The following is a 12,892-nucleotide window of genomic DNA, read 5'->3' on the forward strand; positions in this document are numbered from 1 at the left end:
ACTGTGTATAGAGAGCGACAGTACTGATTGGTGAGTGATGATAATTTGCGCACCAATTCCTCTGACATCGTCTTATCAATCGTTAGCTTACTATGCAAACATGACAAGTGAAATCTCAGCTTAAACATGTGAGAGGTTGATCGCGCAGAGAATCGCTGAGCGTTGTGTGAGTGCGTGTGTAAAAGCAGCAGGATATATATTTTAGTTCTGCTGAGCCAAATAAGACAGGTCAGGGTGAAGAAGTGACAAAACGGAAAAGTTATGACAAATCAGACTATAAGGCAAAAAGAAAGTGCAGCTTTATGGTTTCATGGACAAAAGAATTTCTGTGGCTGCAATATGACGAGCTAAATAACCAGGGCTGCACATAAGTGGTCCGCAGGTGCGCATTCGCTGTCAAAATAAAAACGCGCACAAGATAAGAAGTTGCAACGCGTGTTTGCGTACATAAGATTTTCTGGAGGAGGACAGACATTTGTTTAGAACTCTTAAAGATGTCGAAGAAGCTCCTTTAAGCAATTACTGTGATGTTCCTCCACCTCCAAAGAAATGTCAGAAGGAGTCCGAACCACAAAAGAAGCGTGTATTCTCGGAAAAGTGGTTGCAGGAGGTGAGCTGGCTTCAAACAAATGATGAACGCACAGAGATGTGGTGCAGAATGTGCCGTGAAAATTTAATAAATGACAAATTAATAAAAAGGCATGAACATTTTTTTTTGTATCGAAAAAATATCGAACCGTGACAGCAAAGTATCGAACCGAACCGTGAATTTTGTGTATCGTTGCACCCCTAATATATATATATACACATACAAATATATACACATATATATACACATACACACATATGTGTGTGTGTCTTTATTTTCTTTCTTTTTCTTTTTTTATCTATTTAGTTTTTTACACTAAAACAATGTAATATTACAATTTCACTGCTTTAGGTAGACAAAAGTAATGTTAACTAATTAACTTCCTAATAAAATATTTAAAAAGATGCATTAGTCCTTTGACTGGCATGAAACTTTAATGGTAAGCGATGACTCATGCTTGACAAGCATCAGCACAGCAGTTCACTTCACAGGTCTTCATTTTAGCACTGAGCTGAGTATCACTCTGTACATTACTGACTGTGCTAACATGGGGACCGCAATTAACCCAACAGCTCACTCCATTCATGCTACCACAGCATCACTATTCTAACAGGAAGAACTAAAAAACACAATTATGCAAATGAACTGAAAACATACTTTGCTCCGTTACAACAGAACATCTACTCAGGAAAATCTATTATTAAGAGACAAGTGCAGACTAGCAGACAGATAGCAGAAATGGTACAATAAAATGAAGTTATACTTGGAGTTTACTTAATCTGCAAAATCACAAGTTCATTTACTTAACAACAACAGAAAAAGTGACAAAAACGTAATATTTAAATTCAAGAATGTTTTGAAAATTTTCACACTACTTAATCTTTTTACTAATTTAAACATTTTGGTTTACAATAGCACACAGCAGGAGAATTTTCACACCAAATGCATTCTCTGAAAATAGTCAATTTGGCTAAGGCAGGGGTGCTTCATGGGGAGACAATTACACTAGACAGCTACTTGCTCTCATGGGATCAATCACGCATTACATAAACTTTGCAACTGGGAGCCAGAGGAGTAAAGACATCTACACTTTTACATAAAGCTCTGACAGATGATGTACCGCATGTGTGAAAATGACCTTCCTGTCTTTATCAGGCAAGGAAATCTTTCAATGAGTGCTTAAACACGAAAATTATAAAGCAGCTGATTTTGAAGGAAAAGGTGATTCATAAATAGTGAAAAGTTAAAAAGAAAAAAAAAGAAGTTCTTACTAATATCTCCTTCCCCATGCCAGTTTGTGCAAGATTGGGTTTCATCCCACTGCCGATCTGCCATATGATCACCTCTGCTGGTTGACTCTTGTAAGGCCATTCACGTGCGTGTAACTCGTACCAGATGGTGCTGAGAAGACAAAGAAGCAAAGTGGATCAGTGTTTTAAACTATCTGGTCATAAGAATAACAGTGTCTTCAAAAAAACACCTATGAAGGATTCTTATCCAGGCAAGAGCAAGCACAACTATAAACTGACAAACTTTATTTTTACAGATGAATAAGCAGCTGTAGATCATGCATACGTGCAAAAGCATGATTTTGTGGATGACTTTTTGTCAGTTAAAATTTTTGAAAAACAATTAAGCTAAAAAAACAGCACATTTTTAATTACTACTCATGGAAAATTTGCATTTGCTACCTTCCCTGTGCAAATAAGGTGTTTTCATTCTGCTCCTGCGTGTCGAGTTTGAGTAGAATAAAAATAGCTCTTTGCCAGGAGTAAGGGGAAAAAGATGATGGCTGATTGGTGATGAATATGCAAAAAAGCCATGAGGGTCACCTCTAGGTAACACAAATGCTAACAGAGCAGCTGGACATGGTGCACCAGTGTTGCACTCTTCTTCCCTTTAGAATAATATAGTGATGAGACCTCCATATGGGGAACCATCTGAGAAGGCAATTGTGTTAGGAGTCAACAGAGCAGGGTCCACCCCCTCAAATGAAGCAGTAATGTCACTGGAGAAAGAACAGGAGCCAGGGGGGCTTTTTTAATCAAGTTAGGATGAATTTAAAATTGGGCTTCAGAGGAGGAGCTGGAGGACACCTTGGTTTGAGAAACCCGAGTGACACTCAGACAGGAAATCTGTATGTAATAATGGAAAAAATCAGTGAGATGTTTTTGACCAAAAGGAGCGCATGGAAAAATGCATCATGCGTCTGAGCACACCTTCAGTCACAAAACTTGTTTAGTTTCTCTTCTATTCAGTCCTCCTGCTTAGACGACTTCTTTAGTTTCACACCATCACTATTGCAATTATTCAACCTGCAATTATTCAATCACTTTTGCACATTTGCAAAGGCAACCCCTCTTGGTTCGCATTATTTGCTCAAATAAGATTTTAACACACACGGGTGCACCAGTCGCTAATCAGTGTGCATTTTATACTCCAATTAGTTTTCCCAGTGTTCTGCTGTCTTTCAGCTGCTATTGCTTATTTGTGCATTACCCTAGCCCATCTTTATCATAAATATAGATCCAATCACTCAGTATTTCAGTCAAATCACATAGATTAAGTGTTTATTAATCAGGTGAGCAATGCCAAGTGGAGTCTATGCCAAAATCACAATTTTACATAATTAGGTTTTAACACTGTTAATCCCATTTTCAGTAAATGCTTATGAAATGGATGTATAAAGACTGGAAATAGCATAAAAAATGTCATTTATTATATCAGATCACTATATTAAACATGTCTTTGTACACTAGTCTTTGTACAGCAGTAAAAAATCTCTATCTATAATGAGATCTTAAAAGTGTTAATGAGAGTTGCCTCATGTGGTGCAGAGTATTTATTAAGTTCACACACATATTTGGAGTTTGTAAACCCTCTTTGTCAACAGTCTGCTATAATCCTCCAGGCTCGGATGCCGTCTGGACAAACAAACTAGGGGGCATCTGGTAAGAGGACTCTCACCCAAAAGCAAAGACATCTGACTGCTTGGAGAAAGGAAGCTTGTCCTCTTCTGTTTCTGGAGAGAGCTGCTGGATGATTTCAGGGGCTAGGTGGCACAACCAGCCGTTGGGGATCCTCAGTTTATCTTCTCTGCGGCTGTAGAGAGTGAAAATGTGCAGATGGAGACTTGTCAGGGCTTATTGATCTACTGTATCATGCTGCCAAGCTATTACACTGATTCATTTTCATTATAGTACACTGTAGATACAAAAACCACCAATAAGATGAATCTGTAATGCTTTTCAATTACTCTTTCATATAGCTATGAGCGTTATTGTTGCTGTTGCATTACTGGTAAGTTGGTGTAATTGCCATTCTATTTTATAAACATCATCTTTTACTTTTCGGTTGAACTGTTACAGTGGTTTTATCTTTGAAATAAATTGGTGATGTGTAAATGACAGTTTTCAAAGTTTTTGCAAGTCACACTGCAGGAAATTAAGTCTTGATCACAATCTGTGTTAAAGTTTTGAAGCGCATCGGATTGTGGATTTAAAATCCACTGAATTGCAACGCTACAATATAAAAACAAGAAAAGGAGATAAACAAAGACTTGTCATTGTCTTACTCTCAATGTACAGTTCTTATGTTTTAACAACACAACCAAAATACGCACAGCTCTTACCTTATTGGTGTCACTTGAATTCGTGAAACTTGTTATGATTAGTGTGTGCGTTACTCATGCTAAGATGGCACACTTATGTTACGCTGATAATGGCAATATATCCAAATGTCAGCAGATGTTGTTAGAATGCTAGTGGGTGAAATTTGATCATTATTCATAGTCACAGTGGTCAAAACTACATAAAGTGCTCTGGCTAGTATTTATCATAATTGTCCAAACAGATCAGCCAGCTGTGAGGGTGACAATTTAATAAAATCAGTGCTTCAAAACAAGTGACAGGGAAATAATCTTACTTCTTTTCACCAGTGTGCATTCTAGATATGAAGAATTTCAGCATATCTAAAGCTCAGAAATGAACTGAATCTGGCCTCTTTAGTCTGCACACAAACAGTGTAAAATTACTTTGCTTTTAAAAGGGATGTTATGTATTGTAGCTAGTGACTGGCTGCAGTGTCCATGAAGATCTTTCATCACAAAAAAGCTCCAATTACCTTCTATAAAACAAGATTATAGGTATTTGGGGGGTTTTGTTAACTTTGGGAATGACCAGCTTTCTCCAGTTTATGCCAAACTAAGCAGCTACAGATCGTAGCTTCATATTTATAATGCAGATGTCATAATAACATCATTTTGCTTCAAATGAGATGCCAAAATAACTTATTTTTTTCAAACAGAAAATGTTGATGTTGTTGCTGTTAATATATTGGCATTTGGTCTGCTTTTAAAAACACTAAATGTAACCACAGATTAAAAATGGCTTATCCCTTTCAACTAGTGCAATTACTACAAGTGCAAGTACATCGTTGTAGTTTTGAACACCATATCTGTTTTAATGATAATGATCTCGCAGTAAGCTTCCAGTGTTTATGCTATACAAAACTCATTAACACTTGGCTCTAGTGTCATGATGAATTGCAGATTTATGAGAGATGAACATGCAAAAATCAATATGAATAAAATGCTTTCGTACACTGTACGAGGTGGACTGGGAAGTTTTGCATAAACTTCTGCATAAACTCTGCTGTGATCAAATATGCTCTACACATAAGTTTTGTTAGAACAGAATAATTTTTCATAAATTTAAAACTTTTTTTTTTTCACTAACTACCTCTTTCAGAGGCCTGGCAACATGAGGGTCCTTTGCAGCATTGCTGTTCCTAGGACTGTGCTCTTCTGGACAGAGATCTCAGATGTCATTCCTGATACCTGTGTGAGCCACTTGCCCAGTTTGGAGGCCACTGCTTTGGGTGTTCTGAGTACCACGAATACCACTGTTGATTTTACCCTCCTCATTTCCTCTAGCTCCTCTCTGTGGTATTTCTCAAGCTTCTTGTTGATTTTATGTTCCTTCATCCTGGTATAGTAATCATTTGGTATAGCAATATCTATCTACTATGTCCAGTTGGTTAGTATCACCTGTTTGTCCGTCTGTATCTGGAAGTCCCACAAGATTTTAGCTCAGACATTCTTAACTACCCTAGGGGGCATATCCCATGATTTTGGGACTTGTCACAGATGTTCTTGTATAATATTCCAGCCTGGTGGTCTTGCCTGGTGTGGTAGACTCCAGCCTTTATTTATCTAGTGAGGTATTCACTAGGCACATAATCAGGTGTGGCCATCTTTCTGATTAAATCATAGATCTATGTTGTTTCATCACGGATAGTGGCCCTAAGACTTTCTCTGGTCCTTGGCCTTCTTCTTTCTGCTTAGCCTTAGTCTCAGAGTTGAGGGGACAACTTCCTTGGAGTTTTCTTGTCTTGATGTCAGTGGCTTCTATCAGCTGCTTTGGCTAGCAGGGTATCTGATCACTGGCACTGCTGATTGCCCAAATCTTGTTCTTCCCATTCAGCTAACTCCTCAGGACTTGCCTTACTCATGGGAGATATTTGGTAATTGCGGCTTTCCTAGCAGACTCTTCATGACTCCCATTTGCTTGTGGGATTCCCAGGTACTTGTAGCTGTCTTCAGTGTCTGCAATGTTCCCTTCTGGTAGTGCAATCGCCTCCATTCTGATTGCGTTTCCTCTTTTTGTTACCATCCAACTACACTTCTCCAGTTCAACTGTAGATAAAGTATTGCAATTTCAGGAGCAGGAACACGCCTCCAAACATGCTCCTTCCAGTTCTCATCTATATAGGTTCCCTCAGTTCTACAAGCTGTTCATTCTCGTTTACGTGCCTCACCCTCCCTCCCCTTTTCAATCCTTTAACTTCTTCACTTCTATTTAGTACATGGGGATCTGCCAGGCCCTGGAGCCGCCGCCAGTTCCCTTCAAGGCCTTTCCCAAACCGCAGCTCAATTCATGCCCAAGCATTCAACTTCAATCGGTGGTATAGAGCTTGATGTCATCGATATAGAGGAGAAGGCTGACATTTGCTCTATGCTGTAGTCAGTATCCTAGTTAATGATTTATCTGACGTTTTTTAAATCTGTGCAGAACAACAATGGTGACAAAATATAAACACACTTATGCAACTAGCTTAAGGTTTACCTCCAGTGTTTTTCGCCACATCCCCCACTGAATTCCTGTTGAAGGTTCTTAGGGTCCTGTTGATTGGTTCTAAGCATTCCAGGATCCATGTGTGAGACACCGAGTCATAGGCATTCTTGTAGTCAATCCAGGCAGTCCAGAGGTTGGTCAGTCTGGTCTTACAGTCTCAAATGACTGATCTGCCTACCAGTAGTTGGTGCAATGCTGATTCCTTTCCAGGCCAAACTGATGAACTGAGCCATGTGCTTGTTCATCTCAGCCACTATGATGCCTGACAAGGCACTAATGCAGATTATCGGCTAGTAGTTGGATGGAACTAGGCCCTTCTGGGGATCCTTGACTATCAGGACTGGTTTTCAGTTAGCCATTCCAGGTGGGTCTCATCCATTAGCAGCGGCCAGATGTTCATGGACCACAGTTAGTTTCTTTAGTCAGTAGGTGTGAATCTTATCAGGTCCCGGTACTATCCAGCTTCACACTTGAAGTTGTTTCTTTTATATCTGCCACTCTCATGGTTACTGGGTCCTGTTCAAGGAAGTTGCTGTGACCTTCTCTTAGATTTGCAAGCCACTGAGCATTGTTGTGTTGCAATATTCTCCCATATGCTCTTCCAGTATTGCTCTATGTTCAGCCTTGGTGGGGTTGCTCTCCTATTGTCCTCCACCACTGAGAGTACACCTTGGATGGTTCAATGGAGAACAGCTAGTTTATTCTTCCGGCTTCTATCCCTGAAGATGTGCAGAGGTCAGTCTTTGGTTGGGCGTTTCTAAGGCCTCAGGTATGAGCAGGTTGTTGCACTTTCTTCATCACACTTTTACTATAGTTTTAATAATTTTGCTAACTTCCCTTTACTACCTTGAGCTTATAGCAAAGCATCTAAAGGACCACTGTTGGGATATATCAACTAGTTGGTTTTAGTGATGGTCGCAGTAGGGATTGTCTATAATGCTGCATTCACATCTCTTAGTAGACTTTCAGAGGGTACTTCATGTAGTCATGTAGTCAGACTCCAGGTTTCCAGCTTAGCCATGATCTTCTCTTTTAGGTCAGCTCCATTAACACCTCCAACCCACCAGTTCTTCCAGGGGCTCTGTACCTAATTTTGGAGGGTGGTAATGATGATATCTCCCCCTGAATCTGATGTCCTGGCTCACCATTGCTGTAGTATAGTATGTGTAGTAGTATGTGTTGTACATTGTCAATATCTAGTTACAATGCAATTGTTTCTTACAGATGTTGAAACACTGAGCTACTAGTTGTTTCGATTTTGGTCTAGATGTTGGGTGTCATACATATATATTTTTTCATTGGCATGGGAAATAATTTTGAGCATTTTAACTATTGCTGATGATTCACAGAACAAATAGTTCTGCTGTACTGTTTGTAAGGGCAAATTTATCCAGCCATTTTTGAATTTATTTGCTCCTCCTTGACCTGGTTACTCATGTTTTCTTTATATCTTGGACATTTCTGTTTAACACTGTTTGAGTTCTTGAGGGGACAAGTGTGAAGCTTTTATGGGAACTGTAATTACTTATAGAAAAAAAAACAGTTTTCAATTATTTGCGCATGAATGTAATCTTAACGACAACCGTTATGCAAATTAGACATGTTGCAACAGAGGTTTTCAAAAACAGAAAAGGAAGCAACACCATTCATTATAATTGAACAGTGTTAAAAAAATGTATGCAGTAATAATAAAAAAGTAGGGTTTAAATACATAACAAGATGACATTTTCATCACACAAATGTGCAGCGTATCCACTGCATGGACCAAAGGTTTTGTTGTCTCTGCACTACACGTGTCAGAACTTTCAGTTTCTCTCCAAGACTAATTCATGTATTGCAAATGCTAACGAAAGCGTTCCTGTCCCATAAGTGTATTGAACATAATTACCTGCCAGCCTGCAGAACTCCAGATATGGTGAAGAGCCCAAAGTCAGTGATGACGACTTTGCCATTGTCATAAAACACATTCTTGGACTTCATGTCTTTGTGTAAGATCCCCTTTGCGTGGAGGTAGCCCATCCCCTGAGGACAGAAAGAGGGAGGGAGGGTGGGACACCTTGCAATACGTGGCATTCTGCTGAAGTGTTTTGGAGAAATCAGTGCAGAGTTATTTTACCTTGACCATCTCTTGCGCAATCTGTCGTGTCTTGTTAACATCCAGGACAACTTTGGCATCTCGCACCACAGAATAAAGTGTCCTGCCTTTACAAAAGCTGGAAAAGACAGTAAAATTCAGGGTTTACTACTCAACAATGCCAATAGGTATACGAATTTGATAAAATCTCTACATTATTTAGATGTTATAAGTCAATCTAAAATAATTCCTTTCGAAACTTTTAAATGAGTATTTTCAGCTTAGTTTGTCACTGGTTTCCTGTCATTCCAATATGTTTCAATCATGCTTTGTACATCAAAGTTGCAAAGAGAAGTGATTCATGAAGCTTGTAGAAAGCAACTGATAAGTGCAGGGCTAAAACCTCGTATACAAAGAAGTTAAAATAAAGGACTCCTGTACTGCTCTCCTAAGAATAAAAGAAAAAAATTCATACAAGATAAGTGAATATGGTAAATGGACTGATACTTATATATTGCTTCTAACAGAGAACTCAAAATTGTTTTGGAATCATATTTTAAATGAAATGGAGCAAAGAAGCAGAAGAAGCAGGAAACTCGAGCTGCACTGTTTTACACACATATTGTGCCTTTCTGTCCTCATTTCATATACCAAACATGCTCTCCCATTTTGGTGGTCTAGTTAAGCTACAAAAAATCTCCAATGTGTCCCTCTTACATGTCAATGTCCACTACCCAGCCTTGCAGCCTACTATTTAAACCCCTCCACTGCCCCAGTATCCACCTGTAAACTCAGGGGAATAGTTAATTACAAACCCCCAATTTTACTTACATATTGATGAGTGGTGAGCTGGGTGCCTAGACTGTGAACACACACTATGCTGTGCTGCTGTAATTAATCATCAAAGTATCAACAAGCGCCTGACATGTTTATAGTCTGTACAATGTGATGTAAACTTAACCGCAGGCTTGAATGAGTCTCTTTGTCATCCGTAAAAAAAACAAATATATAAGAATTGAGACCAATACTGACACAGTCCACAAAATGGTTAAATTTTCACCTCTCTCCACTTCATCTAATCCTCATCTTTTAAATGTTCAGTGTTACATAAAAAGAAAAAATACTTGTCCAGAAGTTCACGAGTGTGAATGCATTACTGGAGTTTGAGACACTGGATCATAGGATAAAATGCCATCCTATGAATTAAAAGGGAAGTTCACTGTAAGCCAGAATGGAGCTAGACTGTATTTCAGCTAGACAGTGTGATATTTCTGGAGGGGTGCCATCAAAATGGCATTTTAATAGGCAGCTCAACAAACACCCCCTGCCTCACACTTGAAGCCCTCAACCCCGACTGTGCCATGCAGGTGACCAACAAAGGACCCAAAGCTACCAGCTCATACATATTCATTCCTGAAACAATCTCATGACAGCCTCATTTTTTATATTTAAAACCTCTCTTTACACGTCTTTTATTAAACTAACAAATGCTGGCTGGTTAAATCTAAAGCCAGTTGAATTTTTTATGCATATTGAATATCTTATGACAGTTACTTTTATACCTACGGCAAATATGATATGGATAATCTAGTCTAAGAAGAAAGGGTGTATTTAATGGAAGACAAGATGATGGAAAACTAATGAGTCCACCTTAACATTCTGAAAATCACCTTTGTGCTTCAAAATGAATTATGCAATTTACATGAATAAAATCCAGCAGTAATATCACTGTATCCTCTATGCCCAACATAATCAACCAACATAAAGGAAACAGTTAAAGGAAAACGTTTCAATCAATATTTATGTTCCTATTAATGCAGCCTGAAATCTTTAATAAACCAGTGTGCTTCGTTTTGCACTTTGATCTACATGAGTAATATGAAGACTATTTTGTAGTAACTTTTTTTATCCTTGTGGTGTGAGAAGCAGAGTATTAGTGGATAACAAAGCCACCTGTTGCACTGACATTCGCTATTATTTTCAGCAATCACCAGCGGGGATTTCTGAGAAGCAGCCAGCTCACCTGTTAGCTCCCCCATGCATACAGCAATTTCAACTGGCATCAGATGCAATATCTCAGAAATCATACAACTGGTCATTTAAAACAGTAAATATGATGGAAGGGATTAGTGCATTTGTGCATGTAACTTTGCTTCCTAAAGCATATTTAAAGTTGTACACTTAGTAAGAGATGGACAGTCCCTTCAAAACAAATATATGCAGAGACAATGTATAAAAATTGCAAGACTTCCTTGTTGTTCACAGCCTATGTAGATGACAATAGGACTGCTAATAATTTCCTTCTGAACGTCATTAGCTCTGCTAATTAATTAAATGAGAGTACTCCTCGTGATGTTCTTTAACAAGAAAACAACCTTTCTCTTAATTGTTATAAGTGGCAAAACACTTACAGTACTTAAATCTGCCTAAATGTAAACACTAATACATGAAATAATTAAAGAGAGAGAAATCTTCAAGTCCACTCTAACCTCATATTATCTGCTGTTGCACTGTAGTGAAGACAAATGCACTATTGCTATGGTGAGTGGTTGGTTCATCTATTCAGCAACAGCAGCAGCCTGCTCTAATCATAACCTCTCGACATCCCATTGTCAGACACTCTAAACTCATATTTCTAAAGGAGGGAAGGTCTGTGGCTGATCTAGAATGAATGCTAGGTGACCAGTACTGACTGTCAAAGCCATAAAATGGTCATTCTCTCAAGTTCAGAAGCAGACCAAACTACACATTTTAGAGCTGTGAAAATGATGAACGGATGGATGGATGGATGGATGGATGGACGGACGGACGGACGGACGGACGGACAGACAGTTACGCTGGTTAGAGTTATATAATTTTTTTCCCTACAGATAACCCATATGAACATTGCTGCATTTTATCTGCGATGATCCATTTATGGAGTCTCATTATATTGCTTTTTATAATTGCACTGTACTTTCATTTGTTTTTATGGTCAGCATTCTTTTCATTGCCATCTGTATATTATTTTTGCAGCCTGCTTAAAAAGCTCAAATGAACCATTGTGTACTATAACATATTCTAATATAGGGCTATTGATGGACACCATTATGACTGCAATTATAAAGAACAATAGATGTTGTTTTAAAAAGTTCTTCAAACTCAACTTGTATTATTTTAAAGTGGCACTTTAACTGACCTTTTAGGCCATGCAAATATTGTAGTTTCCTTATTATTCAATATTATTTCTGGACATTAAACTATAAGACATGACGTGTTTACAAGTTAATTCTTTAAGGTACTCAGATTACTTTCTTGTAAATTCTGAAATTCAAGTCATTTTTTATTTAGTTTCTAAATTAAGTAATCTGTTGCTGGTAAACTGTTTGCTTGTATCCCTTTTTTTTTTTTTGCTGCCACGTAAGAAAACAAAATATAAAATCCTCAGTGCATTTGTTCATGTTTCTCTCCTAGACCTTGACAGGTAGCTACATTCAAGTGTTCATTAGCTGCTTTTTGTAGTGAAGCTCAGCTTGTGAGCCGGTAGAAAGGACAATCACACAATATAGCAAAGTACTTAAGTGTGATCAATGTCTGTCAGAGGTGTAGAGCTTTATCAGGGACACCTTAATTCAAACTTAGATCTTTATCCTTACCTGGTAATGATGGCCAGATGTGGTGGGCTCATGCAGGCCCCCATAAAGAGCACCACATTTTCATGGCGAGTGTTTCGGTAGGCCATCACCTCACGTTTGAAGGCCTTCAGCTGGTCTTCATTATCACGCTCAATGTCAATTAAGCGAATGGCGACCTCGCCATGCCATCGTCCATGGAAAACCTTTCCAAAGCGACCCTTACCAATCATCTCCCCAATCTCTAGTTGCTCAAAGGGGATGTCCCATTCCTGCAGGAAGATACTGGTCTGACTGGCCTTACGTGGGAAGTTTCGAGCCGACAGGAGCGACAAGTTCATCTCCTCAAACTCATCACCAGAGTCCTCGTCATTACCTTCCTCATTCTGTGATAAAGCAAAATTGAACTGTGGGTAGCTTGAATTTCTTACACATGTATGGAATCAAAATGCCATTATACACAAAAAGGTAGTGTTAAATCATT

General features: G+C 38.6%; 1 protein-coding gene across 3 annotated transcripts in view; it reads right to left on the reverse strand.

The window, feature by feature from the left end:
* The window catches only part of ksr2 (kinase suppressor of ras 2), a 117,221-nt gene that overhangs the window by 12,016 nt on the left and 92,313 nt on the right, over positions 1–12,892 (reverse strand). For all 3 annotated transcript variants that reach the window (XM_035913410.2, XM_006803865.3, XM_006803864.3), the window contains exons 16-20: positions 12,433–12,794; positions 8,840–8,936; positions 8,612–8,745; positions 3,557–3,691; positions 1,861–1,990 (exon numbers count right to left, since the gene is read on the reverse strand). In XM_035913410.2, coding sequence (XP_035769303.1) covers positions 1,861–1,990; positions 3,557–3,691; positions 8,612–8,745; positions 8,840–8,936; positions 12,433–12,794 — 858 coding nt within the window. The remainder of the gene's footprint in view (positions 1–1,860; positions 1,991–3,556; positions 3,692–8,611; positions 8,746–8,839; positions 8,937–12,432; positions 12,795–12,892) is intronic.

This window comes from Neolamprologus brichardi, chromosome 12, assembly GCF_056152115.1.
Source record: "Neolamprologus brichardi isolate AB-2024 chromosome 12, ASM5615211v1, whole genome shotgun sequence".
Lineage (NCBI taxonomy): Eukaryota > Metazoa > Chordata > Actinopteri > Cichliformes > Cichlidae > Neolamprologus > Neolamprologus brichardi.